The 25719-nt window shown below is 40.2% G+C and overlaps 2 protein-coding genes across 2 annotated transcripts; one reads left to right on the plus strand and one right to left on the minus strand.

Annotated features, from left to right (window-relative positions):
• The first annotated feature begins 1065 nt into the window (after positions 1–1065).
• LOC106914068 (heparan sulfate glucosamine 3-O-sulfotransferase 6) lies at positions 1066–15373 on the plus strand. Its single transcript, XM_088008324.1, has 2 exons — positions 1066–1891; positions 14136–15373. Exons 1-2 carry the CDS (start codon positions 1371–1373, stop codon positions 14752–14754), a joined length of 1140 nt encoding a protein of 379 aa, XP_087864450.1. The 5' UTR covers positions 1066–1370; the 3' UTR covers positions 14755–15373.
• Positions 15374–24309: 8936 nt separating this feature from the next.
• fahd1 (FAH domain containing oxaloacetate decarboxylase 1) lies at positions 24310–25386 on the minus strand. Its single transcript, XM_014980625.2, has one exon. The coding sequence runs from the start codon at positions 25279–25281 to the stop codon at positions 24619–24621; it is 663 nt and encodes a 220-aa protein (XP_014836111.1). The 5' UTR covers positions 25282–25386; the 3' UTR covers positions 24310–24618.
• Positions 25387–25719: the final 333 nt, after the last annotated feature.

Consider the following 25719-nt stretch of genomic DNA (forward strand, 5'->3'; position numbering starts at 1 on the left):
CCTTTGCCACTCCACCCTCTTTTTTTATCCTCTTATCCTTCAAAACCGATTCCACAAAGTCAGTTCAAAGTCTGAACTTCGTCTCACTGTCAGAAGAAACCTTACACCTGCTTTACAAAGTCAGAGAAACATCCCAGCGCTGACCCCCCTCCTGCACGTAGCCTGAAGGTGACACTCTCAAGCTGTCATACTGTATGAGGTAGTGGGCTATTCCTCTGCTTTCCTTGGCACTCCTGTTTTAAATGTGTGTTTCAGACGTCTGTGTTTTAGTTTAATGTTGTGTCTCAAGGTGCAACCAGAGCACAAAAGGAGGCAAGAACTCTCAAAGGAGTCATGTCGATCGAAGCGCAATGAGGATTTTCCTCTGTGTAGGTAATAATCATAAAGCTAAACCTAAAGTGGGTTGAAAAAATATTCCTGCGTCTGGAAAATTTCCATATTTTCTCACATTGCAACCACAAAGTTCAATGAAACGAGAAAGCAATTGTTGAGAGAATCCCATAATAATTCTGTTTAAAGTTTGTCCCAAGCTATGTAAGAGACACAGCCAACATGCAAGGACAGGTGTTAAGCATCATGATGTTATTCTTCATAACCTACTGGGAAGATGCTCAGAACTGATGGGACTTAAAAAGACTCCATATTGATACCAATTTGGTATTGATATTATATATATATTTTTGGATGGATTCACCCACTTATAGTATCAGAATTCCAGTCGGTATTTCTATTCTGCTGAATAGAAATGCACGCCGCACTTTTCAGGTTCTTTGAGAAAGCTCAAAAAAAAAAAAAAGTGTAATTTTCCTTTTTAGTGCTAGTTCATGCAGCGGCATTTGTAGCATTACAAAAATGTGGAAAAGTTGAAGCGGTGTGTGAACACTTCTGTTGGGAACTGTGAGTGCTTCAGGTTTAAGTGTTTTTACTCTGTTTCGGGCTTGTTATGATGCATTGGCAGATTGTAATGTGAAACTTGTTCACACAGTGAACTGTAAGGGCCTGCCATCCGCCACTGGAGTGAAGGGTGGAGACTTGCAAGGCGTGTCAACCGAGGGGCAAATGAAGAGCGCCGAGGAGCGAAGACCTCAGAGCGCACCAGCGCGCTACCAGGTCTGGGCATAAAAACGAGCTCGCGTGAAAACAAAGTGATTTCCAATTAAAAGTGGTTTTGTGTGTACGTTTCATTTTCAGTTGACAAACATTGTGAACTGCACTTCTGACAAATAATCGCTGCCAAATGGACTGCCGAGCTGAGGGAAGTTCTACTTATTTGCGCAACAGGTTCTGCTTCATACAGATCCGATCCATGTAGGAGGAAGAAGCATGTTGTCAAGGTTTCGGTCCTTTCGCGTCCAGCAGGAGATCAACTCATGGGATGTGGCGGCTGCAGAGTCAGGCTTAACTTTGGAAAGGTGCTCTCCAAGGTCTCCGTGTTCCTCACCATGGTCCTAATATTCACTTATTTCTTCTACTGTCTCGCTGGACTTTGCGATTCGGCTCCGAGGACTTTATACAGCCAACAAGCTGCAGACGGGGGCTATGACAACCTGGACGACCGCAGCCAGGTGCTGGTGGACCTCCGGCCGCCTCCGCCTCACCACCCCGGCGCGCAGCGGCAGCTCCACAAGCGGACAGCCTCTCAGGACGCGCTGCAGGTGGACGCCGAGCAGCAGCAGCAGTACGAGCCGGGCAGCGAGAAGGAGACAAACAGCATCCCCGTTTCCAACACCTACGGGACTAAAAAGCTCCCAAATGCCATTATCATCGGGGTGAAGAAAGGAGGAACCCGCGCCCTGCTGGAGTTTTTGCGCATCCATCCGGACGTGAGGGCGTTTGGCGCAGAGCCACATTTCTTCGACAGGTTCTACGACAGAGGGCTGGAGTGGTACAGGTAGGCTGCTTACAGATGAACAGGTTGTTGGTTCACATCTAAATTTCATGGAAACACAACTGTTAAAGTTGCTTTAAACTCTTAAATTAAACCAAGAGTTTTAAAAACAACACACCAGATACATACAAAAAAGTGAAGGACAATAGACGTAGCTTTTCTCATTAAGTTTTTGTACACGATAGCTAACAGGATGTACATGTGTGCTGTGTATTTACTTGTTCACCAAATTATAAAGAAGGCTCAGTAGATAGAAATTAACCTTGTTCCAATGGAAGAAGTCTCATCTGCTCATATAAACTGTCTTACAAATTATGTTACTCAAAAAACACAAGGAAAACATGCCACACTGCCAACCTATGATTGCAATACACAAAGTGGGTTGAAAATATTAATGAAACAAAAATAAAGCATTAAATATCCAAATCTATGCAATCAATCAACAAACCAGGTGATTCTAAGAAACTGAAAATGAGTTCAAATATTTTTTTTGAGAACCAGATATTCAAAGATACAGTCCAGTTTTGGCTGATTTCCCACTAACAAACATACACGGACAGTTTCTCCCGTTTGTTTGTTAAATCTCTGGTTTCCTTGTTTCCCATATTGCCTGTACTTTCTATCAGACATTTCTCCTATTTCCTCTCATCAACTTCTGTCACTTGCCTTTTTCCCTCACAGCTGACCACAGTTTCTAATCAGCCTCCTGCTTCTTGTTCGGCAATCGATATTAAATATTTGCTTTTATGCCACCAGCCTGTTTCCTCGTGGTCTCCTTCTTTTGATTTAATTAGGATTCGCTGCTGTATTTTAGTTCTTGGTTTTACTTGTTTTTATGTAAACCTTTGATTGTCACCTGCCTGCCTCCTGTTTGAAAATAAACACCAAACGTCAAACCATACATAGGGAACACCATCCTGTTAAAAGTTGAGCGCCCTACGCATATGTGCTGATGTGTACTTCAATAAACGAGCCAGAACACAGACAGACTGATGTACTCGGATCAGCTTCACACGGTACGATCCGTGTGTGAGCTGCACTGTAGATCAAAGGGTCCCCAGGGCCCCAGAGGAGCTGTTCATCATCTTGACGCCCATTTATAAACCATTTACAACCCACACTTCCATCTGTCATCCTGTGTTTGCTCTGGTTGTGCGCCGCATAGGAAACCAACTATGATCACCCTGCAATGTCAACAAAAGCTCTAAGTTGGATGTTATCTTCAGCTTACGCAGATGTGACGATTTGATTACAGTGCATGATTTTGGGGGGGTGCGTGGAGGGGGGGGTCTAATTAGCTTCTGCTGTAGCGGCAGCAGCTGATCATGGATTGACCTGTTTGACCAAAACTGTAACTTATATCTGGGTTCAATTAAGGCTCTGAAGAGGGTTTTAGCTCAGGACGAAGCTGATCCTGATCATATCCAGATGTTCTGCAAGCTTCTGAACCTGGTCCCAGCTGAGCTCTCATCAGGCTGACAGGACAATGGCATTGTGAGACCTCTGAGCTCGAAAGGTGCCACGAGGAGAGGCGAAGGTTATGACAGGGTGAGGAGCATTATCAGAGACAGATTTCAGAGGTTTCTCAGATGTAATTCCACCCTGTCTTGCCATTCTTCATAAACTCCTCGCTCCGCCTTAACGGAGCATATTTGGCCACATGGAAACAGTTTCGCCGCTGATAATTTTAACATGTTGAAAGATTTCTGTTCCTTGTCTGTCTCTCTATGCACCGTATGAATTTTTTGCCATTTCCTCCCCCCGTATCCAACACTTTTACACACAGGGTTCCTCCTGTTTCTAATTACCACATTTGCATCCCAGCTTTCACACATTCTTTTCACATATTTTACCCCCTCTGCCCCCCCTCCCCCCCACACACACACACACCCCTGTCCGATGCGCTTCATCCTAACCCCACCTCGCTTCACTGTGTTCCTCTCTGACAAAGTTCCTACGTGTGAATACCTGTGGCAGATCTGGTGCTTACATTATGTGTTTTTGTGTGTTTAACTCATATGTAAGATCTTGATTAGAGGTAGAGTAGGAGGAAAAACTGAAAACTTGGTTTATTAGTGCAATTTTGCACGCTAGTATAACATGACTTATCTATCTGAACAAGCAAATTTTTCACAAAGACTTTCAGAAAAATAAAATAAAAAATAAATTAATAGCTAAAATTAAAAATAGCTAAAACCCTCTTCAGAGCCTTAATTGAACCCAGATATAAATTACAGTTTTGGTCTTTATTTTTGATTATGAATACACATATATTTTTAAAATCTTTTTTTGTTGCTTTTATGCAAGTTTGGTCTTTGCACGTTCAGACAGTGATTTGAAAAAGTTTTCTTCCATTTAAATCTTGTACATTTTGTCATGTATCAACCGCAAACTTCAGTTTCTTCAATTGAGATTTTACGCGACAGGGTGATACAATGTTTAAAGCATATAACAATAAAAGTTTTCAGTGTTTTCCACCAATGATATCAGAAGGGTGCTTTTACCTCCAAATATTTTGTGACTTGGAGTCACACGTTGCTATTGGCTTGTATTACTAACAGTAACTGGCCTCGTTATACAGCAACTGGAAAATCCTGTTTTTCTGACTTGCAACTAAAGTGTCACATCTTTTAAAGCCTCTTGAAGATTTCCACTGAGGATTGAATGACCCATACGACGGTTTGGGAGATGCTAAAGATTTGTTTTATAACCGAACCATCCTTTAAACATCTATAAAAACAAATAGACTTTATTTATGATAGCACAAAGAGTCTGCTACCACGTGTCCTGGATGGAAAAAGAATAATAATTAAAATGACATGAGTTTAACAGATGGGTGGAATTTGTAAGCTGTCACAATGTGAAAGTTTGATGTCAGTTGTTGAAAGTATCAAAGTGAGCTGCACTGGTGAAGACACACCATAGATTCAATAACTGTCTCAGACCCATTCATAAATGCTTGCTCTTGCTTTTATCTTTTTTGGTGTTACATGTCTGTGTTTCCATCCCATCCTCTTGTTTGCATGTGGGCACTTAACTCATTACTGGAACAAGAAAACCCACAAACATTGCATTTAAAATGAGGCGAAGGTTTGAAGAGTTTGTGATGTCGTGTAGCTCACATATGGGATTTGTCAGCAAAAACCCACAGCTTTTCGTGAGACAATGGCTGTTGTTCTATTTTTTTTTGTCTTGGCGTATGAAATACTTTAATTGTGTTTCTTATTATAGCAATGCTGCTGTTTTTTTTATTTATGTTAGGTAAAAATCTATGAAGAAGCCAAGTTCATTTTTTAAAAGCAGCTTTCAATTTTTGAGGGGAAATGTTTAGCTATTTGGAAAACTTGTTTTTTCCCAAAGTAAAATCAGTAAAATGGGACTAACTGTATGGATGATCCACAGGCGTAGCATCTAAGACTGTAACCAATCAGACTGCTGCTGAAAGATAGTATAAATCATTTAAATCAGGACATGCGAAGGCTGACAGAAATGCTGTACAAGCCAACTCTAATACTGTATTCTTTTTCCAACTATGTTTAAAATTTCTTGATCAAAATATTTTATTTAAAAATAAAAATTGGTAAACCCAACAGAAAAAAACCCAACACAAGATATGATTATGAACATGTTATAACAAAAAAGATCAGTTGTTTCTTTCATGCTTTGAAAAACACCAAACCAAAAATTGTATGTCTGTCTCTCTCACATGCCTTTTTCTATCCAGGAGGCCAAGTTCAACTAATCATCGCGCCAATCTTGATTTTTGACAGCTGAGGTTTTGGAGGTGGACTTTTATGGTCATGGGGCAACATTTTCCCAAGTGAGGGCAATTTTACCAATGACTCCTTCAACATTAAGCCCTAAGGCCATTAGTGACGGAGGCTCGGTGCCCCTGATTGGCGTAGCAGACCAGGAAGTGGCTTCCACAGTGTATAGCTGTAATGTGTTTTAATGATGGTGGGTTCTGGCCGTAGTTGGGTTTAGGTGGTGTTCTAAGGTTTGGGGAAAAGCCCACACTCAAACCCCAGATGGGGTGAATTATTATAATTTAAGGCACATTGTGGTTCATTTTGGGGTGCTTGTAAAAATTTTGGAATAGTTTCACTTAGGTCGTTTTAGGTCTGTGAGAAAAATAGTCAAAGAAATGATGGTTCTGTTCCAGCGGATGCCTCAGATGCTTGGTAGTCATGCTTGGTTGCACTGCAATTTCCAGCGAAGGTTAGCATGGGCCAAGAAAAAAGCTAAAAACAATGACACAGTCAAGAGTAGCTTGGTTAGAAATCCTACAGATAAGACTTTCATCGTCTTCTAACTTTTTTCACCAGACCTGTATCAGAGTAAACTTGGACATCAAGTTTCAACGTCAAACCAGTTTTTTCACTCTTTTATGCCCTTACCCTATTCATGTCTTCTCCTGAAATGGGAAACCTATATTAACTAGGGGTGCACTGATTGCAGTTTTCTGGCGGATCATCAATTGCCGATCTTTAAAAAGCCTGACCTGCTGAATTTTTTTTTTTTTTTTTCAGAAATGTTGCTAAACATAGCAAAGTTGCTGAATTGGCAACAGAGGAGCGACTACTGTTAACTGCAAAAATAACCTGGTGGTCTGGTCTATCGGCCAAACTTCTCTTATGGGAGAGCAGAAGAGGAGAGTGAATGATTTAAAAATCAAAGATCTAAAAATCAAAGCTAGGGAAATAATGTAAGTACTGGCTGACCAGCGATCTCCCAAAATTAAGGAAATCGGCGCAGATAAATCTGTGCACCCCTAAATTAACATTTTATCATGCTGAAAAAGCTTCTTCTAGGTCTATTTTTTAAGTACTAACACACCGAGTCATTTATCTCTATTTAATTGTTGATCCACAAACAAGACTTTTTAGTGAAATTGCTCAGAGTCACTTTATTTGTGGTTTCTCATTAGTAAACGAGGACGCATTGGTCAGTTTTGCTATTTTTACGTCATTATTTGATCAGAACAAAATCTACTAGCTTCCAGTGAACTGTATTTCACACAGCGGAAGGTTTGAGGTTTATGCATGCATGGATTTTTGGGAAAACCTGGCAAAAATCACATGAAAGTAGTTTGTAAAGATGACAAGGGCAGACTGGTGCAGAGATATTTCAATATAAAATCAAATGGTGTTGTCATTTTATTCAACTAAGATGACTTATAAGTCCAAACGATATTTCTGGTGGAATTTCTGTGTCACCTGCTACTCCAGCCATAAAGGGTTGCCTGACAGAAAGACAGTAGTTAGCCTAGCTGGTAAGCTAACAGTCCTACCAGTTAGCCCCAGCATGCATGCACCTGCAGGACAGCCCATATCGTCACCACCACTCGAGTTAACTTCAGTGTTGATGGGCAGCGGTTCGGTCAAGCTAAAATAGTCCTTGATTCAGACTGCGTGTACTATATTGGAAAATCATCTGACAACCCAGCCAGTGCTGAGGGCTTTAATGCATAAGCATATTATAGTTACTTTTTACATAAATACACTCGTCCTAAATGCAAAGTTTCCCCATTATCTGCAGTAGTTTACTATGTTTGGAATATTTTTGCTAGCATTTGCTAACTTATGTTACAAACAAAATCACCTGACTAGAAACGAAAGTGTAAATGTAATCAAAACTTGATGATCGCATTAAGGAAAAATATTCACCAAAGTTACATTTTCCCCCTGGAGAGGATATAAACGTCTTAGCACTGCAGGATGCTCAAGGTAAACTTTATGCCCCTTAATTGAATACAAGAGAATAAACATCCTGATTAAACCTGAGGGGGACCGTGGATATCTACACTTAATGGCAATCGATTAAATTGTATTTCTGTCTAGAGCAAAACCCAGTTATACTATCATATTTATAGTTTACAGATTGGCCATCGATGTATTTGCCAGGTTTTCTGCGCTGCTTGCAGATTTTCCTGGATAATTGCTAAACCTCTAAAGCTTGTCTCTGCCTTAAATAAATTAACCTTTTTGCTTTAAAATAATACTTTTACTTGTGGATTTGTGAATCACTGCCTCATCTCTTCACTACGTTGCTAAATTACAAGCTCTGGAAAGTCAATGTTACCATGCGGGTTAGCTGGATTTGTTTCTTAGACTTTTCACACTACTCCACTTTAAATCTGTGCTCTAATAACTTGTTTAGATGGATTTAGATTTGTGTTTTATTAACTTGTTTGGCAGCCCTGAGGCTGAAATGATTCATTGTTCTCCCCACCCACCATCAGCCTGTATGCAAACAAATAAATCTCAGCTTTAGTGCAGTCGTTCACAAAAGTATTTAAAGTTACACTGATGTCATTATCATTCATCATAATTGTGGTGCATGCATATTCTGAGTGCAACAGCTATGTGCATTATTGAACTTCTCTGGAAGGCATAGACTTCTAAAAACTCCTAACTTTAATGGACACTACTTGTCTTTCCCCAGGCATCAACAAGCCTGAAGTACCAACATACATTACTCCTTTCCTTTCTAGATGGCCACTTCAAGTAGTTTCTGTGAAAATTCAGCACTTAGGTTTTCTCAACTGGAGGTCAGCTTTTCACTTAGTCCATTAATGCATTATTAATTGTGAGGGTAAGCATCCTCTAATGCCTGCGGTATGAGTTAGTGACAATATTATTACTCGCCGTCAACGTCCCAGGACGTAATCGTCCACTTAGAGCCATAACGAGACTCGTATTCAGCTTATAGCATATAAAACATATTCATACTCCTTGAACGTTTCTATCACTTTACAGCCAGAAACGTCAACGTATTTTATGTGGATTTGATAATTGTGAAAGGGAAGGAAAATTCTACATGATGTTCAAATGTTTTTTTTACACTGTGACATCTGAAATGTGTGGCAGGCTTTTGTATTTAGCAATCCTTAGTCAGTACTTTGTAGAACCATCTTATATTGTTTCATGAAACCTATTTGTGCTTTAAACTTCACCACCACTTTCTCCCTGGCCTGTCTACTCTCTTTGTGAATCAAGTTTATTTATTAATTAGGTGACTCTTAACTGCAGGCCATTGAAGTTTTACTTAGAGGACTATAACTAAAGGGAGTCGAATACAAAATGCATGTCAGACTTTTCAGACTTTTGAATTTCTTCTTTTTTGGGGGGAAATAAATGAAAACCGTGTTTTGTCTCCCTTCCACTTCACAATGATGTGCTACTTTTTGTTTGACTATCAAATAAAATCCCAATGAAATGCATATAAGTTTGTGGTTGGAACTGTGAAAACACTCCAGAACTATGAATGCTTTTGCAAGCCACTGTAAAAGAAAGAAGTGGGCTAACTCTGTACTTCAAAAGTCTTTGTTTTTAATTATTTGAACAGGAGCTGACTGGCAGATTTTTTTTTTAATCAGTACATTATGCTGGAATAAATGCTGACATAAGCTAATGGGTGACTAACTGTGACCAGAATGGATGAAGAATCACCAAAAGTCCCAGAAGAGGAACAAACAACCACATTTTTCACAAAAAAAGTCAGACTTCTTTTCATTTTGAAACCACACTGTCACTTCACTCCCAGTATTTATATGCCCCCCTCGCTTCCTTCATCGTCAGAAGTGATGACAAGCACTATTTCATTCAGATATGGAAGTTCCCACTCATCCTGTTCGGCAGTCCATGGCCTTAAGGCTTCCTCTGTCACCCTTTGAGCACAACAACAACTCTGCTGAGAAATGTTTCCCCCTCACATTGTTTTTTTTTTTTTTTTTTTTTGGGCTCTTTTGGTTTTATTGCCTTGATTTTCTGCCAGCTTTTTTAATTGGGTCCCTGCTATGAACAATATCAGGGATGAAAAGACGCCCATTGTAACAAAACTCTTCTCTAGGACAATCCCCCAAAACTGTTTTTATGTAAATGGTCCAGTAAGTGACATTATTATAAGCCCTAAAGTTACCAACCTGTTTTTGATTGAGAAAGAGACATGGTAGATTTAGATTTTTAATGGTCTTGTTTCCTCTCTGATCACACACACTTGATGTGCAGCATGCCTTTCGCTAAGGTGCTGCAGGGGTGTAAGCTGGAGCACTTCGGTGGGAGAGCCCATAATCTGAAGGGCAGGAAGTCTGTTGGCCACATCCTCGCAGAAAAGGTTGTTTTTTTTCTTTTTTCTTTTTTTTTTTATCTAATTGTGTGATCCAGACTGCTTCCAGCGTATCAGCTTTGTAATCAGCTCTGTGGCACTTCGGGGAGGAAAAAAGCGTTACATCCTTTTAACAGCAGGGAGTTCCAGACTCGTATAGTTTGTCAGCAACGCTTTTTTTTTTTTTGATGGGCTAAATAAAAAACATATTTATTCTCCCGAGTCTCACATTTATTCACAAAACAAAGACTTGCCAGTTTTTTTGCGGGTTAAATGAGAGTTTTTATTTGCACCTGGTAAATAGGATTTTAAATTAATCATCCTTGACAGATTTACAGTACTCCTTATCGCCGAATGCAGACAGATTTATGACAGGAGTTGCTACTTATTGATTCTCAGTTAATGAGACTGATTGATCAATAGGGTGACAGGCGCTTGGAGGGAGAGGGGTAAAAGCCACAACTCATTAACTATGCATGAGTATGGAAAGAAGACTAATGGTCATTATCCAAAGTGTCACTCAACTGAAGGAGTGAAGGACAAACCCAAAGCCCGTGCATGACGAATCAGAGGGCAGACGCTAACTCACTTACCAGTAAACACCGTTACCTCTGTGCCCACGCGTGAGCGCACAGTGAAAACCATACGCATTGCAAGCATCGAGCACAATCTGTCACACGGAGACAGACGTATTGATCAGACCCAGATAAACAGAGTGAGGAGGCAGAGGATAGCCTCGTGCAATTGGATAGTGATCAATTAATGGTCTTTTATTATGGGCATTGTAATGGGCTGAGATGGCTCACCTTGAAGTAAACACGAAAGACTTTAAACTTTTTTTTTTAAAAACTCCTCCCTCCAGAATATGATGGGATAGACAGGATATCCAGCCCTCTGTGGAACAATAACGGCTATTTCTATTCTATTTGTTTAGCAAGAATTTATTCACCTTCATCCATCTCTGGAGCCCACATAAATTTTTATTTGTGTTCCCTCTTTTAGCTACATCAGTTGGTGTTTATTACAAGCTATAAGTAAATTTAGTGCCCTGTAAAATTCCCCTGAAATGTCTTGAAGCTTACATCTGCGCAAAAGAAAATAAAGTCGCCTCGTACACTAATGTGAATATTAAGGTGAGGGCAGCCCCCTTTTGAGGATGTGCAAAAAGTATCAGCAGATTTAATCAGTGAGGAATAAATGCAACATTTACTAGAAATGATTGTTTTTCAACTAACTTGCTGGTACTACTGCTAGTGACCTCTTTTATTCAGGTCTTCTTGTTCTGACATGTTATAAGGTCGCAGCAAGCAGGCAGAGAGAACTTTGACTATTCGTCTTTGCACAATTTCTCTAAACTGGCCCACAGCATAACGCATCCTCCACCATACATAAAGCTTTTCTACGTAACACTGCAGGCTGATTTGTTTCACTCAAACCAACCTGCCGTTTTGGTTGCAGAAAATCTTAATCTTAGTCTCATCCGACCAACTCAAGCAGTTCCAGTTCCAGTCCTGATGGGGTTCATTAAAATCCACATATTTATGTTTACAATGGTAGGACAGAAATAACCCACTTCATATGTAGATGGTGTCTAATCGTTGTTTCATTGGAAACTTAAACAGGACTCTTATTAAAAGCTCTTAGATTCATAACTGTTGTTTTACATGTATTTCAAATGAATAAGCCAAACACATTCTTGGAACTTTTACTATTATATGGAGGTACCAGAAAAGTTAATATTTTATCATATGTTTACAGTTTTAACAGGCTCTTTCCGTACTCAAACGGTTCAGTACATGATCCGCGTCTCGTGATGTCAGGGATATTCTTAGGTGCTGATAAATCGGTTATATCGTTCATGTTTTGCCACCTTGAAAATGTATTAAGGGGCTTTTTGTTTACATATGGATACAACAAAACACATCTTCATAAAATCTCTTTCCTGTGGATGGGAGATACCAACCTGGCAGAAAAAGCCTGTTTCAGAAAAGCATCCATGTCAGAGTGGACTGGTCCTTAAGCGTCTTCACTAAATCCACTCTAAGTAACGATAAGCTCATTTGATGCCACATTTAAAGTGATAAAATCAAGCGAATTCCCTCCGATAGTTGAAACTCTCAATCCATATATTTGTCTGTGGATTTGCTTGATCCACCTCTTTTCTGAGACTTTCAAGATGTTTGCTTTTCACATTCATGAAGTTACACTCATCTACTCATTATTCATCCTGACTAATGCTGCTTTTGACTAAATGATCCCAACTGAGGCTTTAGACATCTGCTTCTATCAGCAACTTAAAAACCATAAGTAACATGTTCAAGTGATATCACCCAGTGCTAAAACGAAACAGATATTTCTCTCGAGGGCTCAAAAAGTAAAGATTATTTGTTTAATTAGTTCTCTTCCTAATGCAAACTTATGAAGAGAAGCTGCAGTATTAACGCAATGCAGACTTTTGTTTGCTTTTCACTAATCATCAAATCGGTCTTTGATCGTGAAAAGTCTCGCAGGGGAAATAAATCCCCCTCAAAACTGCATCTACATTTCTGAACGACCTCTTATTATGGCCATTTGGACTCAATTGAGGCTTCCAATGTGAAACAAATAAAGCCCAAATGCTCCGTTACTTGTTTATTTTATTGGAAACCACATGAATGCTCTCCATTTCCAGTAACACAATAAGATGTATGTAGCCAAAATGGCCAATAGACAGTTCCTCCTCCGTTTTAATCATTGCTCATCGCCGGTTTCTCAGGCGAACCGACTCGCTTCTGAAATCTTAGTCTGCCACAAGTCTGGCTCACGCGGCTCTCCTGTCAGTCACGAGCACATCTGAGACCTGAGTGGTGCCCACAATGTCTGTTTGATAGATGGACTAGAAATCAAACCACAGAAGAAGAAACAATGTGCTCAAACGATACCACACATATGCCGTTTGTGAGCTGCCCATGAAACAAAAATAAATAGATAAATCGGTTTATTGTTCTACGGACGCAGATTACTTTACATAACTCAGAACATATCATGATATTCCAGCTCACACAGTATTTGTATTGGTCTATTGTGCAGAGTGTCCTCCCACCCCCACCCCTGCCTGCACCCCCTCACAGCCATATGTTTAACACACTAGCTGAGCTCAGCAGCTGGACTGCCCGGTCACACTTCCTGCAGACATATTGGACTCTTTAAATACGTGCAGGAACAGGCAGGGGAGGCGAGGATGAAACAGGGTGGGCGCTTTGCTCTTGCAGGAAGAAGAGGGGGTGGAAATCTGTAGGAAATTGCTGTTAAGTGGTTCTTGAGGTTTTGTGGTTTTAGACTCATCAGACCCCAAGTGAGCGGATGGTCCTGCTCTGCAGACCTTCGGGTGAGGTTTTCGAAGGGGCTGCAAACAATAACACGGTCTTGGATCCAAACCTTTAATCATACGTGAATTGAGGTGATTTAATGAAAGAAGGATTGGGGTTACTAAAATAAGTGTGTGATTAAACTGGCAGGTTTGGCTGTAGCTTCGCTCCTTCAGGTATAAGAGGTTAAAAACACATTCGTACCCTTTGAACTTTTCACTTTTTTTTTCTCTTTTTTATTTTTTTTTTACATGAGAACCACAAACATCAATGTATTTATGAGGGGTTTTATAAGACTCAAGTGGAAGGAAAAGAATTCAAAAATATTTTATAAATAAATCAGAAAAAGCGTGGAGTGCTTTTGAATGAGACCAAATTGCTGTATTTGTCACAAGACTAACAACAAGAACACACCGTCTTAGCAATGAAACACGGTGTTGGCAGCATCATGCTGTGGACTTGCTTTGTTTTTTAGCAGAGACGTGAAAGGTGGTCAGAATTGATGTGAAAAATGATGCAGCTAAATATGAGGAAATAGTGGCAAACCTGTCAAAAGTTGTCAAAGATTTGAGAAGAGTATGGGAGTTTAATGACGAAACATTTCGCCATAATTTTGTGTTAGAATGGTCTAGTCAAAGTCCACATTTATTGACATGGCATAGGAATCTAAACAGCAAAATAAGAAAAGCATAAGAAGTTTGGCGTGAGGGATGTAAGGCTCATTGAAGAAACGTTCTGATGAGTGAATGGCTTGGATCAAAATACCTAACTGGAAATTTCTTCTCCCCATCTAGAAACCTGATGCCCCGGACTCTGGACGGCCAGATCACCATGGAGAAGACACCGAGCTACTTTGTAACCAGGGAGGCTCCCAGTCGTGTTTGCACAATGAACCGCCACACCAAGCTCATCGTTGTCGTGAGGGACCCGGTGACGCGCGCCGTGTCCGACTACACCCAGACGCTCACCAAGAACCCGGGTCTGCCGTCCTTCCAGAGCCTTGCCTTGAAGAACTCCTCCACGGGACCGGTGGACTCCACTTGGAGCGCCGTGCGCATCGGCCTCTACGCCAAACATCTGGAGAACTGGCTCCAGTATTTCCCCCTGTCTCACTTTCTGTTTGTCAGCGGTGAGCGACTCGTGTCCGACCCCGCCGGGGAAATGGGACGCGTTCAGGACTTTCTGGGCCTGAAGAGAGTCATTTCAGACAAACATTTCTACTTCAACCAGACTAAAGGTTTTCCCTGCTTGAAGAAGCCAGAGGGGAGCAGCAGGCCCCGCTGCCTCGGGAAGTCGAAGGGCCGACCTCACCCCCAGATCCCGTCCGAGGCTCTGCAAAGACTCAGGGACTTCTACAGACCGTTCAATCAGCGTTTCTATCAGATGACTGGACAAGACTTTGGTTGGGACTGATGAACGACGATCAAGTCTGCCTTAAGAATAGCCTCTTGATGTTTCTTTAAAGTTTTATAAATCTAAGATTCTCAGGGAGGGGTAAAGGAAAGGCAAAGATCTTTTTGCCTGCAAATGCAACCTGACATGCAGCACTCATAAACTGCAACAGTTTAGCTGTAGAGGTGGAGCTGAGATGGACCCAGTGCTGCTAATATGCACATATACAGATTGAGGACTTTAAACCACTCTCATATGTCTCCTTTTGGTTTGAAGGTTTCACTTTCTTTCTTTCTTTTTTTATCTCGTTCTTTGTTTATAAGACGACATCATATTTATAGTTTATGTTGATATGAATAATACGTTTTTATAAAAGAAAATAAACCTTTTATTTATTATCATGTACTGTTTATTACATGGCAAAGAAAGACCTAAAGTGGCTTAACTGACAGGACATTGGGAATAATGTCACACTACAGCAACGCTTTGACACTTTCATTTTTTTTGTTCTGTTTTCGTTTTAACCCGAAACAAGACAATCGGATGATTTGCTACGCAGTGCAAACAATTTGTATCAATTGCAGATGAAATACAATTTATACCTCAAATGTAAATATTCAATTAAATCTACACATACAAATGTTGTTTTTGGTGTTTATTGCCAATTTTTCTAAATGCCATGTGTTTCACAGAGAACCAGCTTTATCTGTTAATCACAAATGGTTATAAAAGTAATTAACTATTACAAAAAAAAGAAAAACAAACAAACATCTGTCAACAACTGCAAACGTCTCAATCTGCCAAAATTGTAGTGGCACACGTAAGATGTGAACTTGAACTAGATTCTTTACAGAAACAGTAAATACAATAATGAATTCGTTTCTTTCAGATGTTAGTGGATTGAAAAGAATGTGAAAGTAGAGCAGCATATCATATATTTTTTTAAAATGCCCAATCAACAAAGGGGAGTTGCCTGAGCACTCATCTCCATGGTAACCAAATGCTGTAAATCCAGAACAATTGCAGGAGTCTCTATTTCTTTCATTACTGCTTCAAACGTTATCTCAGACACGCACCATTGCTTGTGAAACTTTGTCATCTGCAGAGAAGGATGCTAACAGCCTTAGAGGTCAGCAGTCTGGTTATGGGTGCGCAGAGGATCTGAGTGTAGGTGTCGCTGTGAATAACCTGTGTTGCTCCCTGTAGGACAGGCCTGAGCTGTTCCCAGCTGCTCTCACCCCTATCTTCCACCGATCATAGCTTCCTCCCCAGTGAAAATGAGGAAAAACCCATTCTTCATAAGGTAAAAGGGAACATGCAGAGATGTAATGCTTTTCTCAACACTGACGGGCAATTCAGTAACTAAAATGTAAAAACTCTACTTATAATAACAGAATCCCAGCACTATAGTTAGAGTTTGTCTGGGAAATGTGCAGGAAACGCAAGACAGACTCAGAGAGGCAACATCACTACTGCTACTTACAGTCTCGCTATTTTCCTTTATCGTACTACAATCAGATGAGCTTTACCACCAACTATATCTGATCATCAATCTCATTCATTGCCATTCTTCTGTTTTGCTAAATAAACCACTGGTTTGGTGCTAACAAGGCTGAAAAGGCCAACACTGAAGGTAACTTCAGCTGGATTGTGAAACAAAGTATAAAAACTTTTTTTTTTTTTGCTCCATGAAGAGAAATAAAACGTTGCCTTTGAAGGCTGTTGAGTGAGAACAGTGAGCAGTAAGTTGGAAAGCAAACACACACAAACATCACAGAACATTTTTATCTAAACATTTAGCAAAAAATAAATAAAAAAATAAAAATAAAAAATTAAAGCTTATCTTTTGATTTGGACTTTTCTTAATATAAATTTTAGTCATTTAAACAATTCCTTCCTGATTTCAACATTATTCTGAGCTAGTTTTGCTTCATGTAGAATCGATTTGCTGTTAATTAACTGATCAAGTAAGTATACATCTATCCGCCCATCGTCTATACTCGCCTCGAGTTTTGAAGCGCTGGAGTTGATGGTGAGTTGGTTTACGAGTGTGTTTTGCTTTGGTCGTTCACAAAACAAATACAAACAAAATCACATTCTTTGCTTATGAGGTGAGATGCAAGTGGTTTTGAATTTGGTCCTGAAAGTCCTAAACAGTGTGGCACATTGGTATGAATGCTTTTGTGTTTTGGAAGCCCAGTTTTGTGGAAATAGCTTGAAGGATAAAGATTGGCACAGGCACTTCTCCAAAACGTGCCATGCTCTGGAGAAAGTAGGAGGGATTTGTCCAAATGAAGCACAGAATTTCGCTGCGTTCCAATCAAAATAAATGAACTGGTTTTCATTAGTGTGTGCGAGTCTGACTCGGTACGGAGGTCTTTCCCAGCCTTGAACTGGGTAAGTCATGTGGCACTGGCACTGCAGCTGTGTCCCCATAGAGAAACCAACGATCCTGTTTTCATTCATTAGGAAAGGAATAACAGGATGTAATGAACCAAGACTGTTTTACCAGAAACCATGCCGGAATTCTCCTCAAAACCGGAAAACGCTCAGTAACGGGTCAAGATTTTATCCGTCAGAGAATTACAGGACGCAGAGGACAATTGTTTTTAGCAGCACTGCATCAAATGATCACTGTTAAACCCCCAAAGATGTGCAACTTAAAGGGTTTTAGTAGCAGCAGAGTGCCTGGTATTTTTAGTGTTTGAGCTCTGTAGTATTCACTCTTCTCATATCACAACAGTTCACCTGCACTTTTTTAACTTCATAAAGGTTTTTTTGTGCTAAAACTTACTTTCCAAAAAAGTAACTTTAGCCACATCTGTTACAACGTGTTTCGTTTGTCAACAGGAATTAAACATGTTCTAAATTGAGTCAACCACGGTCCTCACTTGAATCTGAGAGAAAATTTGTAAAGAGAGTTAAAGATTAAAGGTGATGGCAAAGGCCTTTCAGCCACTCCTCACAAAAAGCATGAACTGTTAAAAATATACACCTGTGAAAATATACCAAAAACTGGTTAACAATTATAATGGTGTGACTTTTTAAAATGCAATTAAAGTTGTTTTTTTTTTTTTAAATTAAAGTTCTGTTGAATAATGAGAAGGGTATTGTGGTTTGAATACATCTCTCCCTCATTCTGGATTTATTCGTTTTTAGCAAAACCAGCATGCTAAATATTCAACAGGTACTTAATGTTTTATATACGGTGTAATTTTGCTCCGTTCCAGATTGATTTCTTAACTTTAACTGTTTGTCGTGGCGTCATTAAAGAGAAATCACATGGTCCTTTTCATTCCCCCCACAATGGAGGCCACATGTACAGTTTAAGGCCTGCGTGTGTTGTGGCCTTTAATTACAGAAGATGTGAGCTCACACAGAAACCCCTGCTTCTTTCTTTGTGGGCTCAGAATTAACAACAGAGCTCTTTTCAATCAAGATGTAGTGGCTTGTAAGGTTAAAAAAGAAACAAGCATCTTCACTGGTGAAACAACCAGGGACAGGAGCCCAGTGGAAAATCAAAACCTACCCCACGCTTTTGATTGAACAAAACAAAAGAAAAAGAAAAAAAGACTAAGCTTCTTTTTTTGTGTGGAAATGTCTGGGTTGCAAATGAAACGACGTGTTTTATTTATGAGTTTCATAAAAACGCACACACGTCACATGCTCAGCACCTCCTGTAAATTTCAGTCGGGATTTCTGTTTTGTTGCTATTCCAGGCTTTAGTTTTTAAAAGACCCGCACTAAAACTTTAAATATCCAGCTCTAACGTCCCTCTTGAAGTGTTTTGCTACTCTGTAGTAATTACGCAGCGTGCTGATAGAGCTGTTCTGTGCCAGCCCAGCAGCCGGCATGAACAGATACACTCATTTTGCCATCTGGAAAAGACATTAATGTCCTTAAAGGGTAATCCCCAGAAGTAAGCTTTCCCTAAATCAGCACAACATCGTGGCACTTAGGATAATCTACAGCTTTCACTAAACACTTTTAATTATGTGAGAAATTCAGCTGAGTTCAAGGACAGGCAAGTAGTGGCCTGCTGTGATGGAGGCAATATGGCTCACTGCTCAGAGCGCTGTGATGTCAGTGGGCAGCTTGAGTGGTTGGGTAAGAAAAGAATGAGTCTGATGTGTTGCCCATTGTCATGTAGTCAGTGGGTGTTTGGGCAGTGGCAACCCCATTCAGATGGTTTATTGAGTCACATGTACAAATACATAATCCAATTTAGACTTCAGTTTTTACCCTAACTACTTGAAGCTTAAATCAATTTCATGCAATCTTACCTTTATTTTTACATGAAGTCACTCTGTGCTTCTTCACAAGCAGCTCCATCACACTGCTGTTCGTCTCTCTCTCTCTCTCTCTCTCCTTTTTTAAAAATCTTTTTAAAAATACAGGTGATTCCCATAAATCCATTATGATTTCATAGCTCAGAATGGTTTCTAAACCCTACTACTCATCCAGCTATAGACCCAGGAAATTGGATAGAAAAAGCATTACAAAGCCAACCAGAGAAATAAAACGCATTAAGTTTAAAAGTAGGAAAAAAATATTAGGTTTCCAAGAAAGAAAAGCACATCATAATCTCCTTTTATTTAGTAAGACCTATTAGGATTTAGTTTCTTCTTCACGATCGGGGACCACTGCTATCTTGTTAAATCCTGGGACTCCAACTTTATTTGACGAGCGAGCGACTTGAGCTGGAAAGATTTTTTGGTCACAGCAGTTCAGCGAAAACAGGAACTCAAGTATGGGCTTAGAGAATTTTATTGCATCGTTTCATAAAATTGTTTTTCTGGACACACTTGCTTCTGGAAAGACCTCCACAGTTTTTTTTTTTGTTTGTTTTTTTTTAGCTTTTAAAGTGCCAACTCTTGTCTGCTCCTGGGGCCTTGATTAGGAAAAGATGGAGGATGAAAATTCACAGACATGCTTCCAGTCAGTTTACGAGGTATGAATGGAGACGCTGCTGCCAAGTAGAGGGAAAGCTTTCACACTAAAAATAAAAATCTGTGGAAATGCTTTTGGAAGGTCTTTCATTTTCATTTGGCTGTGGCCACATTTGAGCAAAATAAAGTGCCTCATATTTAGCCAATAAAACCATAACATGTTCCCCTAAAATAACTCACCTGCATCTCTGTTAACTAAACCAAAAAAGTTATGCACCAGTGTTTAATGCATACGTTTTTTTTATTATTTTATTTGTCAAAGTCCTCATTTGTGTAATTATAGAACCACGGTATTTAATGACTAGTGAAATAACTTCACCAGCTTTCAAAACTATTCCTGCTTCTTACACTTTTTAAAAATGTTCATCAATGTGTTTTATTTTGGATTTTGACCAACAGACTAAAAAGTGTGGCATACTAATATAACCCCGCCCCCTTTCCACTAATACCTCAAAATAATCAAATTGATCATCTTTAGAAGTCACCTAATTAATGAATGAAGTCTTAATTTGTGCAATTTGATCTGAAGAAATGCAGCTTTTTGCCTCTGGGGTTTGTTGGTGAACAGTACCAAACCAGCAGCATCATTAGGATCAAAGAGTACACACTGTAAAGAAAAAAAAAACTTTTCTAAGTTACAGTAAAATACTGGCAACTGTGGTTGTCAGAATTTACTGGACTATACCAAATACAGGGCTGCGCAGTGGTGCAGTTGGTAGCACTGTTGCCTTGCAGCAAGAAGGTCCTGGGTTCAATTCCCAGCCCAGGGTCTTTCTGCAGGGAGTTTGCATGTTCTCCCTGTGCATGCATGGGTTCTATCCATGTACTCCAGCTTCCTCCCACAGGGAAATTGGTCTCTCCAAATTCTCCCTAGGTGTGTATGGTTGTTCATCCTGTCTGTCTCTGTGTTGCCCTGGCAACCTGTCCAGGCTGTACCCAGCCTCTCATCCAGAACATTTGCTGGAGATAGGTACCAGCAAAATTCTGGCAACCACAGCTGATTTTTTTTGTTATGTGGGAAGTCAGAGTTCAGGGGAAGATAGAGCTGAATGTGGGACAATACTGGAGGGAAACTCCTTAACAGCAGCAAAAGCAGGACAACAAACCCCAAAACAACGAGAGCTAAAATGCAATGGCTTAAATCGTGTGCGATCAAGTCAGAGCTCGAACATAAATCCAACCAAGCATCAGTGGTAAGACCTGAAAACTCATGTTTACTAACGCTCTCCATCTAATCACCCTGAACCTGAGCTGTTTAAAAGGGAAGGATGGGTCAATCTCGTCTGAAAGACATGTGGCTGCAAGAATGTGGCTCCTCAAAGTGCTGACTCACAGAGGCTAAATGTGAAGGCAAAACACAGTTTTCAGTGCTTTTACTGACACTAAAACACATTAAAGTTTACTGCTGTAACATGAAAAGGAAAGAAAAAGTTCAAAGGGGTATGAATAGTTTTGCGAGGCACAACATAAACTGGATCATCGGGCAAAAACTGTCAGTCTTCAGATGGTTGAAGGAGGTAGTGACATAAGTTAGCAGACATGAAGTTGGAATAGTGAACAGTGGTTCTAATTTCCAACCAGGATTTTTTTTCTATGTTTGTGGAATGACGCAGCGTGAAAAATTTCAATGGATGTGGATATTTTTTATATTTTTTTATTTTCTGCAAAGCATGGTAATTATGCATGAATATCAGTTACAGCCTGTCAAAATTTCAGGATACATTAGAAGAAAACAGTGGGCATGTGGTTAACGTGCTGCAATAACACATTTACGGTCCTGACATGCAAGATAGCCCTTCTGCGTGTGTGCAAAATAACAAATTAAGCCAATTTGCTAAACCCTGTGAGCGTGATTCCCTGTGATGTTTCATGTCCTCTCTGACTCAGAGCCTCCTAAACTTCTGAGTGTTGGTGGTTGTGTCCTCAGAATAGCCACGCCACAGACCCGTCTGGTGGCATTCGGAGCAGCACGCAAAGCCAGGCATCACAAATTGCCATTCCGAAAATGCAGACAGACAAGATGCAGACTGCCAGACAGCAAAGCACTTTGATTCTTTCTTCCAGTGGGGGGAGAGGCCTTCTTCTGCAAAAGAACGGACAGTGTCAAGTGTCATTAATGGATTTATTTTAATCGTTTAAGTTCACATAAGGTAACACTGAATTTCGTCAAAATAACATTAAGTCGTGCGTCTTTGTCAGGGTTTCTGAGCTTATATTAGACGAATAATGGAACATTTTACTTTTGAGGAGATTTGATCCATGTTCCATTTATTATTAATCGAAGGCGACTCTAAACAGACGCGTGTTTGGCCTCAATGTTTGTTGGCCTCACTTTGCTGTTTTCTGGAAGTTTGATCCAGATTATTGGAGCATAAAACCTAAAATCTGCTTCTTAATGATTGGTTCTGATTCTGGGGATGCCCCGTCTTATATTGTAAATAAAATGCGCGTTTCAGATAATTTCAGATCATGTCCCGATATATTGCTCTATTTATGATCTATTGTAGGGAAGTGAAACGGTTTAAGAGTTACATTGTTGATAACTATGTAGTAGTCATGTGTAGTTAAATCCTCTTTAACTTTTGCTTAGATTTTTTTTTTACTTCAAATATTTTTATTTACTTATAGGAATATTTACATATTTACTGTTTTATATTTACATAAGTTTAAGCCATAAGTTTATTTATATTCATAATATTTATGGATTGTATTTATATTAATATTTATTTATTGTTATGGTACTATATCTATATTTTGTTTCTTCAAATGAATTATATATATTTTTTTCTTTATTTTAATATTAATTGTATTTAGTTTTTATGGAAGGTATACTTTTTCAGGTATTAAAATAATTCATTTATTTATTTTTTTACCTCTATTAAAACCCTGTTTTGGGATTGTTTGATCCTCAACAATAACTCATGCAGGGACACGGTACCAAAGCTACGCTGACAGGTGTGTGAAAATGTCCTCTAATGTCTTCATTCCCCTGGCAGCGCCACGGTTTGGCTCTGCTTTCTCCAGGCTGACGTCACCGTTGGCTTGTGTGAGATCGGAAACCTGTGGTCTCCGTGTAATCCAGGCTGCCCTCAGAAGAGTCAAATATACCTTTTTGGGCCGGGGCTTGATGACAACATCCCCGGTTAATGTGGTGAGCGTTAAATCAGAGCCGGGCTCTGGCTTTGAAGCCTTTGTTAATAGCCGGGAGAAGGTAATACCTGCAGTCACACAAAAGAAGAGGAGTTGTATGATTCATATCTCATAAAAGACAACATCTGCTGTGAACATAAGTGACACAAAGCTCCACTCTTACTCTGTGGCGGGGGGGAAACTGGTCTGTGGATATGCTTCCCAGCTCCCAGCTCTTATTAAATTTTGTGATAAATGTTGGAATGACGGACACATGTGTTCCCCGACGAGGTGGGTCTTCCAGACAACATGCCCTACAGGTGAGGCATGATGATGTTTTCTGACTCGGGTTACAGCAAAGGAGCCTGGGACAGGTTGATGGAGACTTTGTTTGATGTTGAAAAGAGAGAAGCCCGTGGGAGAACAGCGCCCGAACCTGGGAAAGCTGCTAAAAGGCACCTCTCAACAATGTGGTTATGTTATGTTAGAGGCACACATCAATATTGCTATTTAAGCACTGAGGCGTTGCTGGTAATTTGTTACGTGTTGGCATTGTTTTTCTCACTTTGAGCAGAGGGTTGAGTGTGATTTAATCCAACCGCTGCAGGAAAGCTGATCTCAGCAAATCCAGAATACAGTAAAAACTTTTCCAACCTTAACCACAAGCAAAGAGGGTAATTTCCTAGCAGGTGTCCTTAAAACAACAACAACAACAACAACAACAACAACAAAAATCCTTTACCGATACAGCTATTTTACAAAAATGAAGATGAAAGCCAAACAGAAATTTCTGGAAATGCAGTGAGGGTTTGATGTTGTTAGTTGGCTCACTTGCAAAGAAACAAAAACAAGCATTTACCAAGGATTAACCAAAGATCTGAAAAAAGTACATTTCATAGAAGTTCAAATTGATTTGCATGCCACTGAGTGAAAGAGGGTGATTGATTCCCAACAAAACATGGGTTAGCACTTGGCTTTGAGGATTTTTTTTTTAATTGGCAAGCGTAGCAGTAAGATGTTTTTATAGTTGGTCACCAGGTTTGCACACATCAGGGATTTTGGCCCACTCCTTTATCCATCCTGTAATCCTTCATGGGTTTTGGCAGCAGTCTGGCACCTCGGAGCCTCAGCTCTCACTACGCATGTACTGTAAGAATGAAATCTGGAGACTGTCCATACTTTACTAACATCTTTAGCCACAATTTTGTCGCTTTAAAGGTGAATTTTGCCACTTCTCTTAAAATCTTTGTCTGATAGTAGGATTAGAAAGCTGGACAGAGTGTCAGTCTTAATTAATTTTAACTATGTAAAAATGAGCACATTTTATATTTTCTAGAAATGTAGCATCAAATTAGTTGGAGGAATGGAAATGTATTGAAGTGACTTAAAGGAATACCTAAAATAATTTCATGCCACAAAAATCAACATTTTTTAAAATTAAAAAAAAAAAAACAATCTTAGAATCAGAAAAGGAATCACGTGTAAAAGAAAATATGAATTTTACTTATAGTTAAATTTCAGATATTTAATCTTTAAAGCACTTTATCAAAGTGTTTGTCAACATTTTTAAATCCCTGCTGATACATCTTCCATTAAAAGATTTTTATATCCATGACGCAGATTTGAGTTCAGTTAACAATACAAAATAATAGAAAATAATAAGAGTCAGGCTTAGATTACCCTGATCACGCAGCAACCTGTAAATCAATCAAATCCCGATTAGGGAAAAATAATCATAGTTAGGGTTAGTGCTGCTCAGTGCTGCCATCTGCTGGTTTCTCTCAGTCAGCTTGCGCATTTCTTCCTCCTAGTGGTCCGGTCTCTCCACTTTGAAATTCATAGTAACTACGTCCTCGATGCCAGCCTGCAGCTCATCGTGCTCCTGCACGGCGGAGACCCCTTTAGGGGTCCCGGTCAGGATGAGATCCCCCTCTTCCAGGCTGATGAATTCGCTGATGTAGCTGATCAGATAGGGGACCGAGAAGATCATCTGCGAGGTGCAGCCGCTCTGCCGAAGCTGGTCGTTCACCTTCAGCCAGAGCTTGACGTTCCCCGGGTCGGGGATGCGATCTTTAGGGATGAAGTCGCTGACAGGGCAGGAGGTGTTGAAGGCCTTGGCCAGGGTCCAGGGCAGACCCTTGGACTTACACTCGTCCTGGATGTCCCGGGCTGTCATGTCCAAGCACAGCGCGTACCCCGCTACGTGCTCCATGGCGGCGGACTGGGGAATGGCTGTACCCCCTTTGCCGATGACCACCCCTAACTCCACCTCGTGGTGCAGGTTGCTGCTGTACAGAGGCACCAGGATGGGGGAGCCCTCTCTCACATACGCAGATGGCGGTTTCAGGAACAGGACAGGCTCTGTAGGAATGGCGTTTTTAAGCTCTTTCGCGTGGTCTGCGTAGTTTCTCCCCACGCAAATTATCTTCCGTCCCCATTCCCAGAACCGAGAAATATTCCGCACTGCCATCGTGGGCAAAACTTTAGCTTAGTAAGTGTAGTTTGTGGCGCTACGAGCAGGTCAGCTCTGGAAACTTTGACCGACCTTAAATAAAGCCATAGACATAGAGGAATGAGATACCGCTCTGGCCTCGTTTACCCGAGCAGACGATGCTTCAGCACGTCCGCCATATTACCAGTGGCATGTTTGCCTTTGAAAGACAGAATTTCAGTTCATTCAGTAAATTCAATAATCCACCCATCTGTTATCTATGTCTGTACAAGGTTGGGTACACACTGGAAAGGTCCCCAGTACATTGCAGGTCAACACAAGACACACGCATATATGGTCTGAGAGGATCATATTATCCAAAGAGAATATAGAGAACAGGCCAGGACTTGAACCCAAAACCTTCTTGTTTCAAGACAGCGATGCTAGCTGTTTAACCATGCAGCCCAAATTCAATAA

The sequence above is a fragment of the Poecilia mexicana genome, unplaced genomic scaffold (genome assembly GCF_051168715.1).
Source record: "Poecilia mexicana isolate PSO_F unplaced genomic scaffold, ASM5116871v1 scaffold_8, whole genome shotgun sequence".
NCBI lineage: Eukaryota > Metazoa > Chordata > Actinopteri > Cyprinodontiformes > Poeciliidae > Poecilia > Poecilia mexicana.

Excerpts from the sequence above, each read along its gene's own strand:
- LOC106914068 (XM_088008324.1), top strand. The coding sequence starts at position 1,371 with ATGGGATGTGGCGGCTGCAGAGTCAGGCTTAACTTTGGAAAGGTGCTC. Across the intron at positions 1,892-14,135 it reads AGAGGGCTGGAGTGGTACAG|AAACCTGATGCCCCGGACTC; the intron begins GTAGGCTGCTTA and ends CTCCCCATCTAG.
- fahd1 (XM_014980625.2), bottom strand. The coding sequence starts at position 25,281 with ATGGCAGTGCGGAATATTTCTCGGTTCTGGGAATGGGGACGGAAGATA.